The 26,472-nt window shown below is 37.5% G+C and overlaps 3 protein-coding genes across 4 annotated transcripts in view; all 3 read right to left on the reverse strand.

The window, feature by feature from the left end:
* LOC109842339 (receptor-like protein kinase 5) overlaps nucleotides 1-3,330 on the reverse strand; it is a 6,685-nt gene extending 3,355 nt beyond the window's left edge. The window contains 1 exon segment of the mRNA XM_020411230.1: nucleotides 3,149-3,330. Within this exon segment, the coding sequence (XP_020266819.1) occupies nucleotides 3,149-3,330 (182 nt within the window).
* On the reverse strand, nucleotides 14,208-20,499 carry LOC109840626 (elongation factor 2-like). 2 transcript variants are annotated; one of them, XM_020409355.1, is made up of 3 exons: nucleotides 20,389-20,499; nucleotides 18,179-18,299; nucleotides 14,208-16,969 (listed from the first exon to the last, which is right to left on the reverse strand). In XM_020409355.1, the coding sequence occupies exons 2-3, from the start codon at nucleotides 18,267-18,269 to the stop codon at nucleotides 14,529-14,531; spliced, it is 2,532 nt and encodes an 843-aa protein (XP_020264944.1). In that variant the 5' UTR covers nucleotides 18,270-18,299; nucleotides 20,389-20,499; the 3' UTR covers nucleotides 14,208-14,528. The 2 variants fall into 2 exon arrangements, with proteins under 2 accessions (XP_020264944.1, XP_020264943.1); XM_020409354.1 differs by having other exon boundaries at nucleotides 18,179-18,313.
* LOC109842340 lies at nucleotides 25,240-25,983 on the reverse strand. The gene has a single exon (XM_020411231.1). The coding sequence runs from the start codon at nucleotides 25,981-25,983 to the stop codon at nucleotides 25,240-25,242; it is 744 nt and encodes a 247-aa protein (XP_020266820.1).

Below are 26,472 nucleotides of genomic sequence, written 5' to 3' on the forward strand. Positions count from 1 at the left end.
CCGTGGCGGTCGACCAGTCGGCAAGGGCCGAAGGGTTGCCCCATGATTGCTTGATTTGGAGGAGGGTTTGCTTTTCTTGGTCATTGGAGGTTGAAGGAGAGAGAAGAAGAAGGAAGAAGAAGAAGAAGAGGAGATAGAGAGGGGGAAGAGATATTGGTGACATTTTTTTTGGGGTTTCTTTTTTTTTTCTTTTTTCTTTTTTTTTGGGAGTCGGTTGGTTTTTGGCGGGGATTTGTATTTGGGTTCAGACTGTGGGTCGTTGGGGTGGAATACAGTGGGGAGGGATGGAGCCCCTTGGTCAAACGTTGAATTTTGAGCCTTAGAAGAGTATAAAATTGGGATGGTTGGTTGATTTTGTCTGTACCCGATGAAATTTAGGTGATGGATATTGATTGCTTGCTAACTAAAAGACTTCAGGGAAGACTTGCCTTCTTCGTGCTTCTGAATCTTGACATTTGATGCAGCTCCATTACTGCTTACAGCATGAGATATAACTCTTAATTTTCAGGAAAATACCATTTGGCTCGCGCGAGTTGCAACTCGCGTGAGACAAAACAGGGGGGTGGGACAACAACACCATTTTGTTGTGGTGTTCTAGGAGCGGAAAACATATGAGTTATACCATGATGAGCACAAAAATCATAGAAAAATTCATTTTGAAATTCACCACCATGATCACTTCTTATTTTAACAACTTTCAAATCTTTTTCATTTTCAATTCTTTTAACATGATTTGCAAATTCTTCAAAACAATCATTTTTCTTTGCAAGAAATATTGTCCATGTAAAACGAGAAAAATCATCAATAATCACAAAAACATAGTGTTTGCCTCCAAGAGAGGTAACACGCATAGGACCAAATAAATCAAGATGAAGTAATTACAAGGGTTTAGAAGTCGATACCTCATGGATGGATTTGAAAGAAGACTTTGTTTGTTTACCTTTGGCACAATCCTCACAAATTGTATCTTTTATGAAGTGCAAGTTAGGTAGCCCTTTCACAAGATTCTTCTTAGACAATTTTGATATTAACTCCATATTTGCATTGTAGGCATTGAAAATTGCCTATAGATCTCCACGAACGGTTCAGTGTTAAAGAGCGACGATGAACGTCACTATCCAAGCCACAGGAATCCAATTGACGTCGACGAACGACTGAAGTGAATCGACGAGCTACGTGAGCTGATAGGATTTCGGAACAACCAAGACCCGGACCAATCGGGAACCCAGCACTGTTCACAAAAAGGACAACGCCCCTCGTGCCTCGACCACTCTAAAGACAATCCAACCACCAGAGCGGATCGAACTCTTCGTCAAGCATCCAACCACCCCCCTGTTTTGTCTCACGCGAGTTGCAACTCGCGCGAGCCAAATAGCAGGGCTCTAATTTTCATCACAATTATAGAGTTCTGACATAGTTTGAGCAGACATAGTATATGGGCAATTCAGATTTAATTCTCACAAGCAAGGAATTTAGAAACTAGGTTTAAAAAAAAATCGACGTCGAGTCAACGTTTCGGCCTATTAAAAAAAACGCTGACTTCATAGAGTAATAAAAAGCTATAACCCTCAACCCTTCACGAAAATGACAGTCTTCTCTGTAACCCGAAGCAATTCCTCTATGAAATATACTTTACGAAATGTAGTTCAGCAGCGCTCATCTAGAACACTTCGTGCGGTGCACTGATTCACAACGAGAAAAAGTTAAAAAGTCTACAAAATTTCTATGTCACAAACTCACAATCACGGGGCCTATTATATGTTCTAGACATATTGTAAGGTCACACCATAAAAACGCACGTGAAATTTGATCGCCGCCATTAACGACTGTTGGAAAGGAAGGAAGGAAGCACGAGGATTCCCCACGACAATATAGGAAGAAGCGTGTGCCTTGAAAGTAACGAAGTAGTTGCAAAAAGAAGGGGGCGTATTTTAATGTGGAGGAAGCTTCCGTGTCAAAGAGTAACAGTTTGCAAGAGACTGTAAAAACTAGGGGCGTATTTTGATTATCAAATTATACGTAAATTTTTTTCGATTGTTGTTATAATAATTAGTTATAAATACCAAGCATATATTAGAGAGACGATCTTTAATTAAAATTAGGTAGAGTTAATTACCCCAAAAAAAACTTAACCGAAAAGTACATCCATGTGGTTGATTGCAACAAAAACTTTTTTTTTAAGATGGTTTATGTATAAATAGTTTCTATAGAATAACCTTAGTTTAAAGGTTATTTTATAGGAAAACACCAAAACTAAATTCCAAGCTCACAAACTTGCAATTCAAGCACGTCTTCGGGCTAAAGCATTCACCTATTATTAATACAATCAGATATAGCATCTAGGTAATTGAAAACTAACATTCACCTATTACTAATACAATCAGATATAGCATCCAGGTAACTGGAAACTAATAATAGTTCGCAAGTTTTAGCCCAGATAATAGAAATATTTCTCAGCCTGGACGGTGTGCGAGATTTTGCAAGCGTTTCCCTAAGGAGCATCGGATAGCCTTCAAGCCATCGAGTACAGGCAACTGAACGAATATAGGAGAGACTGTCGCGCGTCTTGCGGAAGCGTGCTCTCAATAAACCCAATGGAGTCGGCGAGCAATGAGAGAAGAACCAAATAAAACACGAGTGCAATTCACAATAGAACGGCCAAAATCACACACAAACACAGAAATTTACATGATTCGGCAATTGCCTAGTCCACGGGGAGAGGATGAGGAGATTTCACTATATAGAGGAGAAACAACAGGTTACAATCTCTTAAACAACTCTCAAAATAACCCAACCAATGATCTCACACTCCCTCACAATAATCTCTCTTTCAAAGTGCTCAAAAAAACCCAAATTCTCTATTCAAACTCTCTTTCTCAAGCCTAGAAACGTGTGTTTCTATTTATAACACCCAATCCAAAACCGTGTGGGAATCTGAAAATGAGTCTGTCATACCCGGGTGTGGCACGCATCACACCCCAGACAACAGGACATATTCTGTCACACCTAAGTGTGACACACACCACACCTTAAACAACAGGGCATATTCTGTCATGCTTGGGTGTGGCACGCACCACACCTGGGTGTGGCACGCACCACACCCAGGCTGCTGAATTTTCACGGTTTTCAACACTTTGAACAATTCAACATCAACTCTCTAGCTTCAGCTGTCTTCGGTGAGAGGTCAATTGAAAGCTGCAAATGGGCTCCCAAATATACATTAACTGGTTTCGTCTCCATGCTCACATTAAATCGCTGTAGAACTTTCTTCAAATAAGCTACTTGTGTCAAACAAATTCTGCCCTTATCTCTGTCTCTACTGATCTCCATCCCTAAAATGTGCTTCGCTTCACCCAAATCCTTCATCTCGAACTCTTTCGAAAGCTGTATCTTCAACTCATCTATAGCGGATCTGGAAATAGAAGCAACCAACATGTCATCGACATAAAGCAACAAATAGATGTACGCACCTCCTGACAACTTGTGATAGTACACGCAATGATCAAATTGGCTCCTAATGTATGAATGATCGAGCATAAACCCATCGAATCGCATATACCACTGTCGCAGAGATTGCTTCAAACCGTATAGCGATTTCTTCAATCTGCAAACCAATTTCTCCTTCCTTGCAGCTCAAAACCCCAATGGCTGAGTCATATAGATTTCATCATCAAGATCAGCATGAATAAATCCGTTTTCACATCCAATTGATCCAATTCTAAACCATACTATACCACCAAAGCTAACAAGATCCGAATCAAAGAGTGCTTCACCACTGGAGAAAAGACCTCATTGTAATCAATGTGTTCTTCTTGTGCATAGCCCTTCACTACCAAATTAGCTTTGAACTTCACCGGAGTGCCTTCAATGCCATCCTTCTTCGTATACACTCATTTGCAACTAATAGCCTTCTGCCCCTTTGGGAGCTCAATAAGCTCTCATGTGTCGTTCTTCTGAAGAGATTTCATCTCCTCCCGCATAACTTCCTGCCACAAATCAGTCTCTGAACTCTGCTCAGCCTCTCTGAATGTAGTAGAAACCATCTCATCGACACTCTCCATCGGAAGTGCATAAGCAATGACTGTATTCGTATACCTAGCTGGCAACCGTATGTCTCTCCCGGGTCTCCGAACCGCAATCGAATCTTGAACCTGAACCATCAGTCCCAGATTCTGTTCTGCTGAACTGCTAAACCTGTATCCTCTAAATCATCGTTATGCTCGTCTGGCGTCACCTCAGTCGGCACTCTAATGGATACGATACTATCTGGATACTGTGGAGCCGCATCAATCTCCACCACTTGCGATATCTCCTCTGTCGGGGTGCTCTCCACCTGATGAAAACTGAGAAGCTTCAAGATCGAAACCTCATAGAAAGTGACATCTCTACTCGGCACAATCTTTTTATCAACTGGATCCCAAAGCTTGTATCCTTTCACACCACGCTTGAATCCAACAAATATGACATTTCTAGCTCGAGGTTCTAATTTATCAGTCTTCACATGATAAAATACAATGTACCTAAATACCTTGAGTTGATCATAATCGCGTGCTGGCTCTCCCGACCATATCTCTATAGGGGTTTTTCCCTCAATCGCAAATGAAGGCATTCTATTAATGAGGTGACTCGCATATGAAAGTGCCTCATCCCAAAAGATCTTCTCCAAACCACTCTGCGATAACAAACATCGGACCCTCTTTAGTAAAGACCAATTCAATCTCTCTGTTGTTGGCCTTCTTGTTTTGATGATGTTTAACAAACAATTTATTACTAATGTTGTTTGTCTAGTGTTTGTGCATTCCTATGTTTTGTAGACAAACAACGTTGTTGGAGGATGGATGAAATAGAGCTTCAACGATCATATCCAAAGGAGGTTGGCGGAATGTCGGTGAAGCCTTGCTATTCAAAGTTCAAGATCCAAGTTAAAGCTTCATCCGCGAGATTACCTAGAAGAGCTTATTGAAGATCAAGATCTAGCTTGGGTAATTTAGTTTAGGATTTATATTATGCGTGTTATATACTCTAAGCTCAATTATCTATATACACACATTTATTGGTTTCTTCGTGTATATATATATATATATATATATTTTGGTTTCTATGCATATATATAGTTATATATATACATATTATGCGTGTTATATACTCTAAGCTCAATTATCTATACACACACATTTTATTAGTTTCCTTGTATATATATGTAATCACATATATATACAACACAAGTTTTGGTTTTCATGTCTATAAATATGAAATTACATGTTTCATATTTATTATTGTGATTTGGTTTATCTACATAGATATGAAACAAATATATTTTCATATACATACTCATAGGTTTCATTTTCTATTGTATTTGTGAAAATATTGTATTCTTAGTTTATAGACTTCAATATCAGTTTATACATGTTTTACTAAGTCTACAAAAACATTTCACAAAGTTTCAAAAGTTGGTTTATGTCAAAACATCAAAATTCAAGTATCTCATATTTTCATGTTTTGGACTATTTTGTAAAATGATGATATTTTTCATTTGGGAAGTCCTTTTTGATAACCAGTCATTGTAGCATGTTTATTATCATGTCTACAATCATTCCCCAAAGTTTTACATTTTTTGGAATTTATTTGATATTTTTAAACAGTGTTTTAAAATCAGCGTTGTTTCCTGAAATGTCAGTTTTCGGTCGACCGGTACGGTCGACCGGTCAATTGACCATTCGTCAGTATTTTTCCAGAGAGTCATCGGTCGACCGGTCCGGTCGACCGAGAGCTCAAATCGGTCGACCGACAGAATTTCCGGTCGACCGACAATGGTCCAGAACGTCTTCTTCGTGTTTTTGCTCTCATCGATCGACCGACGGAATTTTCGGTCGACCGACAATAGATCCGTTGGACTTCTAACGGCTATTTCTGAGCTGACTCTTCTGGGGCATTTTGGTCTTTCTGTTTTGGGGTTTTTGCTGATATTTCCTCTTCCTATATATACCCCATTGCTGATGTCTTTTCAGAAAAACCAAGAGAGTTTTTAATCAAGTTTAATAAAGCTTTTAACAAGGGTTTTAGTTTGGTTTAAGTGTGTTTAAAAAGCTTTTAAGCAAATTGAGAGTTTGTTTTTGTGATTCAATTCTACAAGAGCTTGAGGAGATCATCTATTGGTGTTTGGGCATTCAACTATTCTCCCTCCAACTCTTGATATATTGAGAAGTTTTCTAAACTCTATTTCTAGCTTTTTTATATATTTGATTATCATTGTTATTAAGCTAGAACTACATTGAGTTTAGTTTTGATTTATATCTCTTTGTTCACACACAACCTTTTGAGCTTATTGTATTTACATTCATAGTATAATTTGGGGTTGTGGGTTTGTGACTAAGAGTTGTGCTTAATTGAGTTCTCACCTTGTTTAGAGAACAAATCATTTGATTTATATTGTGCTTATTGTGAGGATTCACTTGTAATACACTTGTACACCGAGAGAAGTGTGTGGTGAGAGACGGGGTCGAATCCAAGAGGAGTGGCGTCGGTTGACGTGCCTAGGGAGAGGTTGTAACCGAGCACTTGAGGAGGAGGACACGGGCTAGGACCAACACTTAGTGTGTGAGGTGTGATTACATAGTGATTGTATTGTGAGGTGTAAACGTTGTTCGGGTGAACGTAGAAAACCCGGTTGTGATAGTGGAGATCTCCTCGAGGTGAGGAGCGGGGACGTAGGTCGTGGGGACCGAACCTCGTAAACATATCGTTTTGTTTGTGATTGCATTGGCGTTCTTATTCTTGTTTTCATATCTTATATCGCCTTTGTGTATTGCTCATCATATTACCCTATCACTTGTGTAGATTGTTTATTTTACCCTTGTGTTAGTTCATATATCCTTGCTCATATATTTGTAATATCTCATTGATAGGATATATTCATTTGTTCATATTGCTTATCCTAGCTTACGTATCTTGTTGTATTTTATACTTGCTAGGATAACGTATTAATTAGTTTTTAATTGGCATTTAATCGGATTAGATTAGCATAAGACCCTAATCACCCCCCCTCTAGGGTCTAACAATTGGTATCAGAGCTTGGTGCTCTTTGATTTAAGGTCTAACCACCTTGAGTTAAAGATCCAAGTTATCTTATTTGTGCTAATCTAGTTATGATTGCATTTGTCTTGCTTGCATATGTTCATATATATATCTTGAATATGAATGTATTTTGTTTAGGCTATAAATCCAATGTTGCTCCTAAATTCATTAATTTTCCCTATGCACAATGGGCTTCTAGATTTAAACTATTTGTTGAATCTAGAAATATTGACTTATGGAAAATTATTGATTGTGCTTATATTGTGCCCACATTGGAGAAATCCAAGTGGAGCGATCATGATAAGAAAATGTTTAATATGAACAAGTTTTTGTTAGAGTATTTGCTTAATGCCTTTGACTCATCATTTTCTAACAAATTTGTTCATTTTGATAGTGCTTACAATTTATGGAAATTCATAGAAGCACATCAAGGCAACTTGGAGGAAATCCGACGTAGTTTGGAGGATTTGACCGTGTTAGTGCACCACATATGCCTAAGAGGGTTCATAACCCTAGGGCTTTGAGCTTCAATGATAGGGGTCATGTCCCTAAACCTTTTGGTACCAAAATTACTTGGGTACCAAAACAAATTTGATTTTAAACCAAGAACTTTAGTGTTTTTATTTTTTTTTTGTCTTGGTTTTGAAAATTATGTTTTAAGATCTTTTGGTTATGAAAACAAATTTTCTTTTATCAAATCTTTTGTTTTCATGATTATTAGTTTTGATTTTGATGAGAGGTGTGTATTTATATAACCCTCCGGGTTTATTGGGTGTTTATTCCCAAATCAAGTTTACCGGATGCTAAAATGATTATATGGGTTGGAACAAGCTCAAAAGCTTAATATAATTGTTGCCTCTCTTAAAAAGTGTGTTTTGATTTGTTGCTCCCTAAATCTTTTGGTACCAAGAGTTCTTGGGTACCAAAACAAATTTGATTTTCAAACTAAGAATTTTAATGTTTTTTATCCTTCTTTATCTTGGTTTTGAAAATTATGCTTTAAAATCTTTTGATTATGAAAACAAATTTTTATTTATATGGGTTATTATTAGCTCAAGAGCTAGATATGATTGCCTCTCTTGATTTTTTTAAAAAAATCAATGATAATTTAGTTTTATGTGATTTACTTGTGATTTATGATTTCATTTGGTTGATTTGTTTTCACTTGAAAACCTTTTTGCATGACTCTCATGTTCTTCTTCTTTTGACTTCATAAATCTTTTATACATGCTTTATGCTTGCTCACATATGTTTGCCATGATCTTCATTTCATACATTCATGAGGCATTTTGATAGGGGGAGCAATCCCTATATCTTTTTATGTTTTATACTCACCTATGCTTATTGATAGGGGGAGCTTTCGCTCTCTTAATTCTTTTGTTACCTTTTTGATGTTGTCAAAGGGGGAGAAATATTGTGAGTATACTGCATATATTCTATATGGCTTTTTGCTATATATATATATATATATATATATATTCTTTTTATACTCACCTATGCTTATTGATAGGGGGAGCTTTATCTCTCTTATCCTTTTTTATGTTGTCAAAGGGGGAGAAATATTGTGAGTATACAATTCCTTGTTTATATGCATGTGTATATGTTCATTTCCTTCATGCATATATTCCTTTTTGTAAATTGTTTGTCATCATCAAAAAGGGGGAGATTGTTGGCCTTCTTGTTTTGATGATGTTTAACAAACAATTTATTACTAATGTTGTTTGTCTAGTATTTGTGCATTCCTATGTTTTGTAGACAAACAACGTTGTTGGAGGATGGATGGAATAGAGCTTCAACGATCATATCCAAAGGAGGTTGGCGGAATGTCGGTGAAGCCTTGCTATTCAAAGTTTAAGATCCAAGTTAAAGCTTCATCCGCGAGATTACATAGAAGTGAGCTTATTGAAGATCAAGATCTAGCTTGGGTAATTTAGTTTAGGATTTATATTATGTGTGTTATATACTCTAAGCTTAATTATCTATACACACACATTTATTGGTTTCTTCGTATTATATATGTAATCACATATATATACAACACAAGTTTTGGTTTTCATGTTTATAAATATGAAATTACATGTTTCATATTTATTATTGTGATTTGGTTTATCTACATAGATATGAAACAAATATATTTTCATATACATACTCATAGGTTTCATTTTCTATTGTATTTGTGAAAATATTGTATTCTTAGTTTATAGACTTCAATATCAGTTTATACATGTTTTACTAAGTCTACAAAAACATTTCACAAAGTTTCAAAAGTTGGTTTATGTCAAAACATCAAAATTCAAGTATCTCATATTTTCATGTTTTGGACTAGTTTGTAAAATGATGATATTTTTCATTTGGGAAGTCCTTTTTGATAACCAGTCATTGTAGCATGTTTATTATCATGTCTACAATCATTCCCCAAAGTTTTTCTCACAAAATTTCATAATTTTTGGAGTTCATTTACTATTTTAAATTGATTTTACAAAACAGCTGCGCACTGCTACAGTAATCCGGTCGACCGTACCGGTCGACCGAAGTACTGTAGCATCCGACCATTGCTACAGTAACAGCTAGTTCTGTTTTTTTGTTTATTTTAATGTTTTGGGGGTGTTTTTATTGGTTTTTGGGGTTGTTTCATGAGCCTATATATACCCCATGCCCTCATACCTCTAAGGTAACTCAAGAAATGTTTTAAACAAGTTTAAAGAGTTTTAAACAAGGGTTTAAGTGAGTTTTAGTGTTTGTTTGGTTTGAAGATTATTTTCACAAGTGGAGGAGATCATCTTCTTGTTTGGGCTTCATATCTCCATCTCTCCATCTTGATCTAGAGAAGTTTTCCTAAACTCAAGTCTAGCTTTTATTTATAATTATTTGTTGATTATCATTTCTATTAAAGCTAGTTTTATATTGAGTTTAGTTTGATTTGATTTACTCTTTGTTTGCACACACAACCATTGAGCTTATTGTATTTGCATACATTATATAATTGGGTTGTGGGATAGTGTGACATTGAGTTGAGCCTAATTGAGTTCTCACCTTGTTAGAGAGAACAATCATTTGCTATATTGTGCTTAATTGTTAAATCACTTTGTAATACTCTTGTACACCGAGTGAGGAGTGTGTGGTGAGAGTCGGGGATCGTCCCAAGAGGAGTGGCGTCGGTTGACGTGCCTAGGGAGAGGTTGTAACCGAGCACTTGAGGGAGACACGGCTAGGTCCAACACTTAGTGGGTGTAGAGTGTGATTGCAAGAGTGTGAGTTGTAGAGTTTTCGGTTAGCTAGAAAACCGAGTGTGTAGAAGAAGTTCCGGCTTCCAAACCGGATTGTGTTAGTGGATTTCTCCCCGGGAGTGGGGAGCGGAGACGTAGGACGGAAGGTCCGAACTCCGTGATCATATAGTGTGTTTGAGTGTGCTTTGGCGTTCATTTATATTCATGCTCATATCTTATATCGCCATTGTCATTTACTCTTAGTTCATATTATCTACTATCTTGTTTATCTTATTTATGTTTATATCACCATTAGTTTCATATCCTTGCATATAACTCATAGTATATCTCATTGCTAGGATATATCCCTTGTTCATATTATCCACTATCTTGTTTATCTTATTTATGTTTATATCACCCTTAGTTTCATATCCTTGCATATAACTCATAGTATATCTCATTGCTAGGATATATCCCTTGTTCATATTGTTTATCCTAGCTCACATATCTTGTTGTATTTTATACTTGCTAGGATAACGTATTAATTAATTTTAATTGGCATTTAATCGGATTAGATTAGCATAAGACCCTAATCACCCCCCCTCTAGGGTCTAACATCTGTCACCCCCATTTTGTTGCGGCATATGACTAACTGTGAAGTGTTTCTCTATGCCCTCGTCTCGCATAGCTGCTGAAAAGGGACTGAAGTATACTTGTTGCCGTTGTCAAATCTCAACATCTTGATCTTTCTCACAGTCTGCAATTCTAATCTCCTCTTCTACTCCACAAATAACTCTAAGACTTTATTCTTATGTGTTATGGTGTACATCCAACAATGCCTAGAATAGTCATCCACAAACGTAACGAACCAATGTCGACCACCAAGTGATGTCGTCTTGGTGAGACCCTAAACATCCATGTGCACATAGTCCAAAATGCCCGTTGTCCTATGTACGGATGTTCCAAACTTCATATTTGTCTTCTTTCCAAGAACACAGTGCTCACATAATTCAATCTTTCCACTCTTGACTTCCTTCAATAGCCCCTGCTTGCATAGCGCCTACAGTGACTTTTCACCTGTGTGGTCCAATCAGTAGTGCCAAAGTTTGTTCACGTTCGCCTCTGAAACAGCTAAAGCTAATTGACCAATCTCGGTGCTCCCCTTTAGATAATAAAGATTCCTACTGCGGACTTCCTTCATCACTACCAAAGATCCTTTAGTAACTTTTGCTACAGCATTCTCAAAAGTCACATTGAATCTATTTGCCTTCAAAGCTCCAATGAAAATAAGATTCTTTTTCAGCTAAGGAACAAATCTCACTTCATTCAACTCAAGAACAACTTCATCACGCATCTGAATCCTGACGGTACCTATCCTACAAATGCTATATGATTGATCATTTCTCATGACCACCATACCCCCCCCCCCCCATCCCCCCCCCCCCATCGAGTTTCTTGAATGATGCAAACCAATCTCGCCGGTGAGTCACATGATAAGTAACGTCGGAATCCAGCATCTAATCCGATGCATCCACATGGTTCAACTCTGGAGTAATCAATAGAGAAAAGTAGGAATCATCTGAATCATTACCTCTAGCGATATTCACCTTATTAGCATTCGGGCCATTCTTCTTGCTATTCTCCTTCTCTCTAAGCTTCGGGCAATCTTTCTTCCAATATCCTTGTTCTTTACAGAAAGCACACTGGTTCTTTGCTAATTAGTAGTGGCCTTTAGACTTTGACCTACTTCAATTATCACCTCTCAGATATGGACTCATTCCTCCCGTCGACAAGGCCTCTCATGAAATGCTAACTCTGGAAGTCTTTTTGTCCTTCCTTCTCAGATCGTAATTCGTCAACACATTAGTTACTTCACTATAGGTGATGGAAGATCTACCGTTTAACAAAGTGAGCACAAATGTATCATACTTCTCATCGGGTAAGGATCCTAATAAAAAAAATCATCTTGTACTCATCCATTATCTTCTCATCAACGTTTGCCAAGTCGGACAACAACTTTGTGTAGTTGTTCATATGATCCGCAAGTGAGGTACCCCTGTACATATGGAATTTGAACAATCTTCGCAGCAAGTACAAACAGTTCTCAACACTTTTCGTAAGATATTTATTGTTGAGAATCTCTCACATCTTCATCGCAGACGTCACGCCAATCACATCGTATTTCAACTCTTTTTCTAAACAAGATCTAATTACCCCACAAGTGTTTCGATTCATCTTGTCTTATATCGCCTCATCATACTTCGGTAGCCTCTCGTGGACCATGATGGTCTCTTCCAAATTTTGAGTATTCAGTGCATCTTGCACATCACTCATCCACAAACCAAAGTTAATTTTGTCATCATACTTCACAACACTAATCTTTGTATTCTGAAGTATAACTTGAACTGTACTCGTCATCGCCTTGCTGCTTTCACCAACTTCTTCTCCCATTGCAAACTAACTCTAATTGTAAAGAAAGATTCAAAATTTAATAGAATTGAGAAATTATCCAACTGAACCCTAGAGAATTCCAACTCGATCTCCTAACCACACGAGGAAAGCGGGATTTTCAACGACAACTCCGCAACGCTATCTCCACTGAAGCCTAGATCTGTAAGAACCAAGCTTCCAACAACGAATCTTCCTCCACCCAATACAAAATCGTAGATCTGAAAATCTGAGCTCAGATACCACTTGTCGCGCGCCGTGTGGAAGAGTGCTCGTAATAAACTCAAACGAGTCGGCGAGCAATGAGAGAAGAACCATACAAAACATGAGTGCAATTCACAAAATAACGTCCAAAATCACACACAAACACAGAAATTTACATGGTTCGGCAATTGCCTACGTCCACAAGAAGAGGATGGGGAGATTTCACTATATGGATGAGAAACAACGAGTTACAATCTCTCAAACAACCTCAAAATAAGCTAACCAATGATCTCACACTCCCTCACAATAATCTCCCTCTCAAAGTGCTCAAAAGAACCCAAATTCTCTGTTCAAACCCTCTCTCTCTTAACCCTAGAAACGTGTGTTTCTATTTATAAGAAATCCAATCCAAAATAGGATGAGAATCTGAAAACGAGTCTGTCACAACTGAGTTGTGACACGCACCACACCCCTGACAACAGGGAAGATTCTATCGCACCTGGGTGTGGCACGCACCACACCCCTGACAGCAGCGCAGATTCTGCCACGCATGGGTGTGGCACGTACCACACCCAGGCTGTTGAATTTTCGCGTTTTTCAACACTTTGAACAATTCGACGCCGTTTTCTACAGAGACTATCTCGTGCATCTCTTTGTTGTATCACCAACAATATACAAAAGTTACGGTAAATAGGTGGCTAGTAATATGATGGAATCATCACCACAACAACTCTATGAGAATCACAGAAGATTGAATGACCGAATGCTGGAAAATCATACTTATAAAAGTTTTCTTGAAAGAATGCATTAACATCAGGTAAAATCCCCAAAACGATTAGCCTGATCTGATCATTGAAGTCATCCAGTACGAAAGAGCTTTTAGTCTGGTCTCTTGCGCGCAAGTAGATATGATTTTGCAACATATAATCACCATTTTGAAAGAGTTACTTGATAAAGCATTTACAGAAACCGTAAGGTTTAAGAGGGTATCATATTGTACAAGTTCTATTATCAATAAACTTTCAGTATCATAACAATGCTAATTAAGCATCTCTTCAACCGTCGAGCTATAATGACCAAACTAGTTAATAAAACAATAAGCAAATATATCTCAGGCAGACTCAAAATCAGACACCGAACTTACTTGAACGCACAACCACTAAAAGCATGAAAGCAAGATCAAATCTCAAGCTCAGCAAAACTAAATAAGGACTATTCCTCAATCACAACAGATCAAAGCCGAAACATTAACTGCAATTAATCAACCAACCAGTAGAACTTTGAACCCACCAAAAATTAGACAAGAAGAAAAACTTGTAAGTTACACGACGGTCAAGATTTATATAGTAGCATCTAACAAGCATAATAACAATTAAGAGTTTTCAGCACATCGAAACAAGACAACAAACGTCTGAAGACTACAGACACCAACAGGAAACTAAATGCAGAGAAACATTCTGCAAATCAGAAGACTCGAAAACTGACTAACGCGTGTAATAACACTAGTCACAAAGCCCCCTCAATTCTCACTAATATCGCTCACGATGTAACAGCTTCATAACCAGAATATCAATGTGTACTGCAATAGCACTCACCTTAGAGCTTGTCTTCGTAGTCGGAGAGAGGAGTCATCTGCTCCTTCAAACCCTTCCTCTTACGAATGCTAGCCACAAGCTGCCCAGCTTGAGAAGTAGAATCCATAGGGTCAGAGCTCATCATGTCCCAGTGATCAAACACACACTGAGGGAAAGCCTGTCCTGATGTAGCAGCCCTCAGCGTTCCCGAGAACCCGAAGGACTCGATAACCGGGAGATAAGCCTTGATGTTGTAAAGAGGAGTACCGGGCCTCTGCATTTCCTCAAAGACATGACCACGCTTTTGGTTAAGAACACCGTAGATACCTCCCAAAGCCTGCTCAGGAGCCTGAATCTCAACAAGGTAAACTGGCTCGAGAAGCCTGGGCTTGGCTGTCAATTGAGAAGCATAGATAACCCTTCTTGCTGTTGGGATGACCTGGCCACCTCCTCTGTGAATAGCATCAGCATGAAGAACGACATCACAAACTTCAAAGCAAATACCACGCATGTTCTCTTCAGCCAAAGCACCTTCTTTTGAGGCCCACTGGAAACCAGCAACCACTGAATCCTTGATTTCATTAAGGTACTGAACTCCCTTACACATGTCGACGACCATGTTAGGACCTGTGGTCTCAGGACCAAAGCACCAGATTTTCTTGGCAAGATCCTTGTCCCATCCAAACTCTTCAGCGAGAATCTTTGAACGGACCTTTGGATCATCACGTGGACCTATGCGTCCTTCGTCAATGGCCTCAGGGAGGCCTTCTTCAAGAGGACGAGCTTCCATGTAAAGACGGTTATGTTTGTTTGGCGACTTGCTCATCACAGTACGACATGACTTTTCAAGAACGGTTTCACGGAAGGAAACGACAGGGTCTGACACATGAATTTCTGCACCTCCCATGAAATCCTCCTGCAAATCTTTCAAGCAAATCTCGAGATGGAGCTCACCAGCACCGGCAATAATGTGCTCACCAGACTCCTCGATTGTGCACACAACCATAGGGTCTGATTTGGCCAACCTTTTCAAACCTTCCACAAGCTTGGGAAGGTCAGATGCCACCTTGCACTGTACTGCGACACGCACGACTGGAGAAACAGAAAACTTCATGGCTCTGATTGGGTGGGCATCCACTTCTTTCTCATTTGTTAGAGTAGCATTCTTAGTGATAAACTGGTCCAATCCAACCATAGCGACAGTGTTACCACATGGAACATCCTCCACAGACTCCTGCTTCTTACCCATCCATATAACAGTTCTCTGGACACTCTTCACGTACAAGTCTTTCTTCTGACCAGGGACAAAGTTGGGTCCCATGATACGAACCTTCAAGCCAGTAGACACCTTTCCTGCAAAGACTCGTCCAAATGCAAAGAATCGACCTTTGTCAGATGCCGGAATCATCTTAGAAACATAAAGCATGAGAGGGCCTTCTGGGTCACAGTTTCTGATAGCATTTGCATAAACGTCATCCAGAGGACCTTCATACAAATTCTCCACACGATATTTCTGTGCTGTGGCAGGAGATGGGAGGTGAAATATCATCATCTCAAGTAGAGCGCTGCTCGCTGGTAGCCAGGTCTGCATCACCCTCTTCATCAGAGCTTTACCCATCAGATCCTTCTCATCTGACTTCATGGTCACACCGAGCTTAGTCAACATTGGCCAGAGTTTGTCCTTCTGGTCATTCATGCAAGTGTTGATAATCTGCTTAATAGGTTCATAACAGAACTGAACAAAACCACGTTTGCAGGTAGCACTGCCGGTGTTCTTGCTGGTCCATTTCTTGGTAGCTGGGTCAAAGTAATTTTCACCCCAAAGCCTCTCCATCATTTTAGATTCATCAACTCCAAATTTGGAAGCATACATTTTAGCAAAGTTGGTCAAGGTGAAAGCCCAACCGTGCAATCCTGCTGAGAAAGCAACAGTACCTTTCTCCGGGTATACTTGGACATCACCGAGAAGGGCATCTTCGTAAGTAGCCATGATAACATTTGCGTTCTCAATAACACGCTGGAAGGTCTGGTAGGCTTCTTCACCATCAACTTGAAGCTCCAAGAAGCATCGGTCCATCTTGTTAACAGTCAAGACAGGCCTGATTCTTTCTCCCAAGGCCTGTCGAAGGACAGTTTCAGTCTGAACACAAACACCCTCGATGCAATCGACGACAACTAAAGCACCATCAGTAATACGCAAAGCCGCAGTGACCTCAGATGAGAAATCAACGTGCCCAGGTGAATCAATGAGATTGATAAGATACTCGTTTCCTGATCTCTCACCCTTGTAGGCTTTCAGAGATGCGTCAGTCATCTCATAGTAAAGTGAAATCCCAGTTGACTTAATGGTTATACCACGCTCAGCCTCGTCAGCACGAGTATCAGTCATCCTAACATCTCCAGCAACTTCCTGTGCAATGATTCCAGCAGCGGCCACAAGAGAATCGGTAAGTGTAGATTTCCCTGCAACATTAATGAAAAAAACTAATGTTAGAAAAACTAATCTTAAACACATTGGGGAGCGGAATGAATAAACAGAATGTAAGGATGGCAATGATACAAGAACCATATGCTACATCGTTAGAACATGTTTAATTTTGGAATCGATTTGATAGAAAACAATGATAGTGGAACAGTGTATCTGAAAGAAAAAAGCTCCTTAATATTAAATAAAACAAAGAAACAGATTCATTGAGTGGACATTACTTTTTGATCATATAAGATATTTTAAACTTTTGTACATAATAAAATAAAGCAAAAGATAACAGATGTTTGCATGAAACTGTTAAATTAAATAACTGATTCAATTTTCATGATGTATTGATATTGTTTTAAAACACATTTATGTAATTATGAGCAATAAAAACATAAGATTCACTTAATTTATGTAATTATGATGTGTGACATATACAATGCCTCCGCAGAATAAAACAAGAGCATCCATTTTTATATGCCGGAAAATTATACAGCAAGATAAGAACCTCTCATGGTAAAAAAGAAAACAGAAATTATTTGTGATTCTATTTTTCAAAGTTATCCAAGACCACAACAGAAAATACAAGATAATTAATGAATATATTGTCTTGTGGTAAAAAGTCATAACTATATTCATAACCGACAAATACAATTACGTCCGAACATATCATTGCTGAAGATTGAGACGTCTAAACAACTGTTGCTTACACAACAAATCAGCATTTTACCCTTTTTTTACCATAAATGATACAAAAACAAGATCAACGTTAAACTAAATTCGAATTATAGCAAAGAGAAGTGGAATATGATTGACAATAGTGAAAACATATATATTTTCTTGCACATGTGAATACGACCCAGCATTAGTTAAAATGCATCATAGAGCATACAAGATATGGACCCAGCATTAGTTAAAATGCATCGTAGAGCATACAAGATATGGATCAGAAAATATCATTTCAGCGCATTATTCTTCTTGTAGCCATTTTAAATAATTTAAAAAAAAAAAGACTAAAGCTGCAGTGCTTCTAAGAGGCATGTATTTCACCAACTCATATTTCAAAAGAGAATGTATTACAGTGAAAATACTGAGAAGATATCATATATATATTGATGAGGGAGAGAAGCAGTCATAAGGCTTAATGTGACATTTTTGTCCATAAGAAACAGATTAAACAAAACAGTTTAATAGCTTACCGTGATCTACATGAGCAATGACAGACATATTACGAATATTGTGTTTCAGGTCCATAATCCGACGGAGCTCTTCAACTGTAAACTTCACCATCTTGACGGCTTATAAAGACAGCTGGAACACCTAGCAAATGTATACTGTAAATTTCAGAAACAATATTAAGTCATGAAAAGGTCACCAACATAAAAATAGTAAGGGGAGATAAAATTTGGCAGTATAATTAATTTTCTAACTACTCAACAAGTAACTTCTTAAAAGCTTTTCATACAAAGATTGATGTAAAGCTATGAAATTAAAAATTAATAATTCCAAACACAGCCACAAGCATGAGATTAAAAGGAGTGCAGTTAGTATAATTCAGCAACAAAAATTACTTATCAAACTCCTCAAGAAGTAACTCCTTAAAATCTTCATAGAAATATTCCTACAAAACTATGAAACGCCAAAAGAAAAAAATAATTCCAAACATTGTCAATAAGTATGGAAAAAATGATAAACGAGGCGCTCAGGCCCGGATAAGTGATAAAACGGAGTTGGAATATGGAGCTCAAAGGTTGAAATACCAGGCTACTGTCCTTTTTATAAAAAAAAATATCAGAGACAGATATATGCTTATGTCAATTAAAGTCCCTTCCTGACGTGCATAAAACAAGTCCCTCCCAAGGTTATTACTAAAACTCATGGTAGAAGACCAACAAGACAAAAAAAAAAGACTAGAATGCTTGTTTTGTCTACAAGGATAACTTTATTTTTTTTCTACTAAAAACAAACAAGGACTAAACATCTGAATGCATTTCATACTAAAAAAAATATCAAACATAAATTTTGCATAACAAGAACTAACTGGTTCCTTCGTTACATATATCAGTTTCGTAGTGTCATTGTCAAGCACCAAGGTCACTGTTTTAACTTCTCAGTGAAAAATACGATTAAAGAATGAACACAGTGCTACATTATAAGCCCAAAAAACAAGTCAACAAACAGTAATAAAGTTGTCATCCCAGTAACCATCAATTAAGGCCAAATATGAGATGCAATACTGAAAGGAAGGACAACTTTAACCACAAAGATTCACCTTCCACCTCAAAATAAGAGGAGACATATAGCAAAAGCAACCTAAGAATGAAAAATATTTCATCCTGAAAGTATAATTCACAAACAGCTAAAGCTAATTAAAATACATGACTATCAGGGTTCAATTAGCTGTCAAGTGTCAACAATAAATTCAAATGAAATTAAACAACTCCAACATCAAAGAACACAGATGGTAGCCAGCATTAACTGTAATAGCTTAAAGACATAGCCGAGAACAGAAGTAGTAAGTGCCACTTCAGAACCAGATTCATCATCTTGATCTTCAGTTGTTAAACCTTGACATTCTTCAGGCCGTCCACTAACTTAAATCTCAAGCTTATCTCTACTACTTATCCAAACATTTCCCAACGAATTTAAATAATAAATACATGCTATGAAATTAATTAAAGTTTATTAAAAGCACTAAACAGTGCAGCTAATTTATTATGCTATACAGTTCATGCTCATGATGAATTGTCACAGAAAATTTTCATTCTAATACAAGGGCTTAATGAAGAATCGATTTCGTGTTAGCTTCGCAGATTTGGCACAAGCACAAAAACATAATACATTAAACTGATTATTGCAGAAACATGTAAACTAACAAAACATGAATCTTGGAATTACCAAAATATCAAATAACTACTATATACAACTTTGTAATGATTCATCAATCATATACGATCGCTTGAACAGTCGGAGACTAATCACAGATTAGGTACAAAGAACTTAAGAGAATTTTAAACCTCAATAGTTTCCAATAGCTAACACTAAAAAAATATTCTTACAATCTCTACAAATAACTACAGACATCAACATAGCTAAGATCAACGACGATCGTCATTTGTCAACGATTTAGACGAATAGGTCTGATTAGATTCATAAATTTTCTGCTTTAAGATGTAATCGGATCCTTGAGAAAAATCTACCATCTTTAATCACGAAATTCAGAAGAGATCTAAGATTTTGTTCACGATTGCAAACCTAGAACTCAGCAAAATCAAACTTAGCACCAGCAACTAATAGATCTAGCAAATAGAATCAAGTAGCTATAGATTATCTCTAATTAACTGCAGGAATTATTCAAATTAAAGACAGTGAAAATAGAGAAAATTGCGAGCGAAGCCCGAGATTTCACCTAAAAATGAAGAGAGAGCCGCAAGCAGAGACTCCCAAAAACCCTAGCTCTCTCTCTCTTTCTCTCTCCACTGGTCGCAGCTGTATTTATAGGAATCTGAGGATAGGGGATGTATTCAGATATGCGACTGCCTTTACTCGAGTCATTCTATTGTGCCGCTGGGTTTATTTTAGACTAACGTGATCCTGGGCATTTGTGGGGCGAGTCGGGCGAACGAATATGATGATGCAGAGTTGTTTATCGGATGCGGTTTGATCTTGAATCGATCCGGACCGTTTATTATTTAAACGTATGATATTAACTCGATGTTTTAAGTTTAGTGATCATCCTAACATAGTTTAAGCTTTGAATTTTGCTTTATTCCAACACAATCTAATCTTGGATTATAAAATAAACGGTTTTTCTATAGAGTGCTCTTGGGCACTCTATAAGAGCATCTCCAACAGCTTCCCCATTTTATTAGAATTCTCGCAAAAATTTGGGGAAAGCTTTGTCATAAATATTTCACATTCTTCAAGTCTCCAACGAATAAAAAAATAGGGACAAAGAGAGAGCCATTGTAGATATTTGTCACTTCTCTCTCTCCAGCGATCGATCGACTCGTAGTTGAGGCAGAACCCCCTTCGTCTCTCAAACAAAGCCCTAGATTTCCCTCTCTCCTCTCGAGCGGCGGTGAGCGGTGGCGATCCTCGAACCATAGTTCCTCTCTCTCCTCTCGAGCTCTCGAGTTCTCCTCTCTCCATCGAGCCATAGTTCCTCCTCCTCTCTCTGATCGAGCCAAGTTCCTCTTGATCACTGGATTTTGAGGTACACTCTTAACTAGGGCTTTTTGATCTTGCCTTCTATCAATTTTGGGATTTTTTCATCCTGTATTCTTTCAATTTTTGGGATTTTCTTGTCTTTCTTTTGCGATTCTTTTTCTTCCAAGATGTTCGGAAAAGAACCCGAATAAAATACGTGATTTTTGAAGTGAGGAAATCTCTTCCAGCTGCTCAGAACTCTTTAATTTGATAAATAAACATGATGCCTTCACTTATTTTTCAAAGTTCAAAGAGATCAAAATAAAACCTCCCTTTTTGATAGGAGATTGATCAAACAGGACCCACAAAATAAAACAACTCCCTTTTTTAGATATGAATTGATCTATTGTTTTTTTGGGGTTATTATCTAAACTAGACTTTATTATTGAGAAACATGTGTACATACATCTTGTTGAAATTTCACTGGTTACACTCTTAAAAAGAAAGTTGAAGTAGAAGCATAGGGATTTGTTTTCTTTGCTTTGGTTACTATCTTTAGTTTAAACCAGTTTGCTCAAAATCTGAGATTGGAAAAGTGGGGCGGGCCGCTTAAGCGGCCCGCTTATCCCTGGGCGGCCGCCTAGGCGCTCCCAGCGCCTAGACGTGGCCGCTCAGGGCTAGGCGACACGCTCTGGGCACCGCCTCCGCCTAGGCGGCCGCCCAGAGCGTGTTTTACAACACTGACATGAACTTTAATATGCATCAGGTTAATAGGTTGACACAATGACAAATAGTTGGATCTTGTTATCAATAATATCTGAGAGAATTAGCCAAGCCTATTTTCAAATAGTTTCTTCTTTGCTTGAGTAATTATTTCTAGTCACATTCTGTTAAATAAAATGGAGGCAATAGATTTTCACATTCTGTTAAATAAAGAGATTGGATGGAGTAGTTAGAATATATTATGTTTGTTAGTAGATTGTTGAATAGATAGCATTCTCTAACATTTTCCATGGTGAAGTTTACAAGTAATTGATGTTATTTCTTGTAGTTCTTTGGCTATCCTCATTTTATTTTCCCTGCCTAGTTCAAATCAATGTATAAACCTTTTTTCTCATTACTGTTTTGGTAAACTTATTGAGTTTTGAGAATAAAAATCCTAGCACAATTTAGGTCCAACCACTCATGTATTTTAATGGATCAAAAACTTCATGTGCAATGAATGCCCAATTTTTCTTTAACAAGTTATATGCTACACCCTTATTTTCACTCACTCACCGTACTAGAGCATGACTTGATTTTCCTATATAGGTTTTTGCAACCATTCATCTACTTGGCATCATCTACAAGTGAAAATTTTGAGTTGTCAAACTGACCCTTAATTCTAACATTTACAACCATATTACATCCTCTATATTAATATACTTGTGCACGCGTATGTCCCATTCCACAAATTTAAGATAAAGGCTTTGATATTGTTGTTGTATCAACTCCTGTATGTACATCTGTTATTTGTTCCCTTTCCACTCTATATTTTGTGATATTTGCTGAGACTTTCAAATTAACGATAAACTGCAATTTACTGTATGCCTCCTTCTCATTTGTATCATTGCTCGTGAGTATTACTATCAGTGTCCAGTTTCTTGTTGATATCATATAGAACTAGTCCATTTGAATCACCTTTATATATTGTATTTGTGGATAGAACAGAGAGTATTATATGAATGGATTGATTATAATCATCTAAGTGACCTCCCTCATATCAACATGTTTATTTACCTGACAAAATTGTTCTTCCTCATTTGAAAAGTGTTTTTTAAAATATTTTGCCCATTATATTGTGTCTAGGCCACTTCCTTGAAGAAGATACCTGTGAATTTTGTAAGTTTCTTCTAGCAGTAAATATGCATCTATGTGATGTATGTTTGCTTTATCTTCCCAAGGATGCTTTTTTATATATCACAATAAAAGTAGAACACAAAGTCTTGAGCTTTTACATTGTTGCATTAGCAATCGTGAAGCCCCTATTAGTTTTCTTATGTTATTTTGTTATATATATCTGATCCACTAGTGAAGATGTCATATTCATTGAAAATGTTATCTCGCTCACATTTTACTCGACTTTCATCTTCATATAGAGTTGAAATGTTCAGTTCAAGGATTCTAGCACCTGCTACATATTTCAAGTGGAACTTCCTATATAGGTTTTTCCAGCTAAAATATTCTAGTTGTTATTGAGTATGATATATACCACACAAGATCAAAATAGTTCTATGTACATGCAATTTAGTAGTTCTATATCTGGTGATTAAGCAATTCTGAGATTTTGCAGATGAATTTCACCGAGATCCTCAACAATGAACAGTCTCTTGATGATCTCAATGAACCACATCTGACATATGATTTTTCATTGAGTCAGTACCATTCCAGTGGTTCTACTTTTGAAGAGACATATACTACTGAAGCTCACACTGATCAAGAGACGCCATGTGCACCTAGCAGCAAGAAATCACAAAAACAATCTCAAAGAACTATCAACTTTTCTCCTGAGGAAGACAAACTTCTTATAGCCGCATGGCTGAATACAAGCTTAGATCCAATCAAAGGATCTGATCAAAAGAAGAACCAATTCTGGAAAAGAATTACTCATTACTTTGAAGAACATAAGAGTTGGCCGGATGAACGCACTGAAAAATCACTGACGAACCGCTGGTCAAAAATAAGCTTCAGTGTGAGTAGGTTTTGTGGACATTATGCTGCAATTGAACACTTGCGGAAAAGTGGATACACAGAGGCAGATAAGGTGCACACTATTATTATCTTCATTATCTTCAAAGCATCCTACTGCTTATTTATATTTTCAAATGTTAGTACTGATGTTGCATTCTCAAATGTTATTTTTCTGTTAGATATTTACATGAGCTATTCTTTGCAGATACAAGAGGCAAAAACGGTCTACAAAGATAAGGAAGGTCATCAGTTTGGATTTGACCATTGTTGGACTCTTCTGAGGTTTCAGCAAAAATGGATGGTTGAACATAAAAAAATTGAAGCAACTAGAATCTTCAAGCCTCCTCATGCTAAAAATCAAATTACAATTAACTTGGAAGATGATAATGGAAATGCTCCTGAACCTGCACCCTTGAAGAGGCCTATTGGAAGAAAGGCTGCAAAAGAAGCGAACAAAAAAGCAAAATCCAACGAGCAAGGTGATGATGATGAGAAGGAATCTTCAAAAGTCCGTTCTGAGTTGGAAGAGTTTAGGGCAAGGAGACTAGAAAGTGACCGCGTAAAGGCAGAACAACTTAAGTTGCTAATTGATATTGAGCAAAAGCAGGTTGCTCTTAGAGAAAAGGAAATTGAACTTCAAGCTCGAAGTGAGGAAACTAAAATAATGTCTATGGATACTAGTTCCATGAATCCTATTCAAGCAGAGTATTTCATCAGCCTTCAGAGAGAAATTTTGGCAAAAAGAGCTGGTAAGAATGGAAATGAGTAGTCTCTTGTGTCATTACTCCTGGATATTTATGCTATTCAGAGACTTGTGTTATGTGTTTTGGATTCTTTCTTTCTAGCTTTTCAGCTGCTGAATATTTAGATGGTATAATTTTTGTGTGAGATTAGTTCAGCTGGAAAAATGTATCTTGTTTCTCAAGTTTGGACCTTGAACAATGTTATTGTTAAATTTCATGTCTAAATCTATATGCTTGCTGACCATTGTTACTCATTTTTCAATTTTTTTTCCTACAATTGCTCCCAGTCTACAAAGTGATATGTTTCTGGAAGTGAGACCTTTGTTAATATTGAATATGAAGCTTTTGAGACGTTTGAGGTAATATAATCATGTTATTTTTTAAATGATTCATTCAACTTGTCATTGTTGACAGTGGATCCAACACTTTCACGGCTATATTCACATAAGTTAATAACTTTATCTTGAAATTGATTGTTGACAGTAGAGTTAGTAACTTTATCTTGACCAAGTATACTACTACTCAATGAAATTGGTATGATAAGCCTTATGATATATAAATTTTATTCTTCATAAATTTAACGACATTACAATGAAGTTGAAACAACATAATATTGATTTATATAAGAAAGCAAATCACTAATTGGCTCCATGTTTTTTCCATAAGTGCTCGACAAGATCTTCTTGGAGTTGAGTATGCATTTGTTTATCTCTAACTCGATGACGATTTGCGATGAACTCCATTATTGTTGGTGTACGCTCGAGCGAAAGTGATATGCGTGGAATTTCATCAACATGATCATATTCTTTTTCGATACCATGTATTTTCCTTAGTCTACTAATACGCTCATGTTCATCACGCTCGTCTTCGACAATCATATTATGCATAATTATGCATGCCATCATAATATGTTTTAGGTTATCCTTATCCCAAAGTCTTGCCGGGTTTCGGACAATCGCAAAACGTGATTGAAGCACTCCGAATGCGCGCTCAACATCTTTCCTTGCCCCTTCTTGCTCTTTAGCAAAATGTCGATGCTTATTTCCTTGTGGAGCTGGAATAGTCTTCACTAATGTTGCCCATGATGGATATATACCATCAGCAAGATAATATCCCATGTCATATGGCCTCCCATTGACTTTATAGCTAATATGAGGGGCACTACCTTCATCCAATCCACTAAATACATAAGACCGCTCTAACACATTGATGTCATTAAGAGACCCAGGTAATCCAAAAAAAGCATGCCATATCCATAAATCATATGAAGCTACAGCTTCTAAAATAATAGTGGGTTCATGAATGTGGCCAGTAAACATGCCATGCCAAGCAGTAGGACAATTCTTCCATGTCCAATGCATACAATCAATGCTTCCAAGCATCCCAGGTGTTGATAATAGTGTATTGTAGTGGGTTTTAGTCCCACATTGCTTGGGAGAACAAACCTCACACTCCTCTACTTGTATAAATATATGTGCACATCTGGTATGAATGATCTCTGGATTTTTGACTCTGGTTGTTCCTTTCATATGACTTGTAATGCCTCACTTTTATCCTCTGTCTTTACTTCATCCTCTCTTCCTCCTATCTACACAGCTGCTGGACAACCATTGTCCATTACTCAGTATGGCTCTATTACCCCACAAAATGATCCATCTGGTCGTCTAACACTTGGTCCCGTCTATGTGGCTCCACAATTGTGCTTGAATTTAATTTCTATTAGCTCTTTATGCATGGCGGGCCTGTTTGTCTCATTTTCTTCTGATACTTGTATTGTGCAGGATCCACAGACGGGCAAGACGGTTGGGGCGGGTCGTAGGAGGCACAAACTGTATTTTCTGGAATATCTTCACCTTCCAGAGTCCATACGT

The sequence above is a fragment of the Asparagus officinalis genome, chromosome 5, assembly GCF_001876935.1.
Source record: "Asparagus officinalis chromosome 5, Aspof.V1, whole genome shotgun sequence".
Classification (NCBI taxonomy): domain Eukaryota; kingdom Viridiplantae; phylum Streptophyta; class Magnoliopsida; order Asparagales; family Asparagaceae; genus Asparagus; species Asparagus officinalis.

Coding starts and splice junctions, on each gene's coding strand:
- LOC109840626 (XM_020409355.1), bottom strand. CDS start 18,269: ATGGTGAAGTTTACAGTTGAAGAGCTCCGTCGGATTATGGACCTGAAA. Junction 16,970..18,178: donor CATTGCTCATGTAGATCACG/GTAAGCTATTAA, acceptor TTAATGTTGCAG/GGAAATCTACACTTACCGAT.
- LOC109842340 (XM_020411231.1), bottom strand. CDS start 25,983: ATGCTTGGAAGCATTGATTGTATGCATTGGACATGGAAGAATTGTCCT.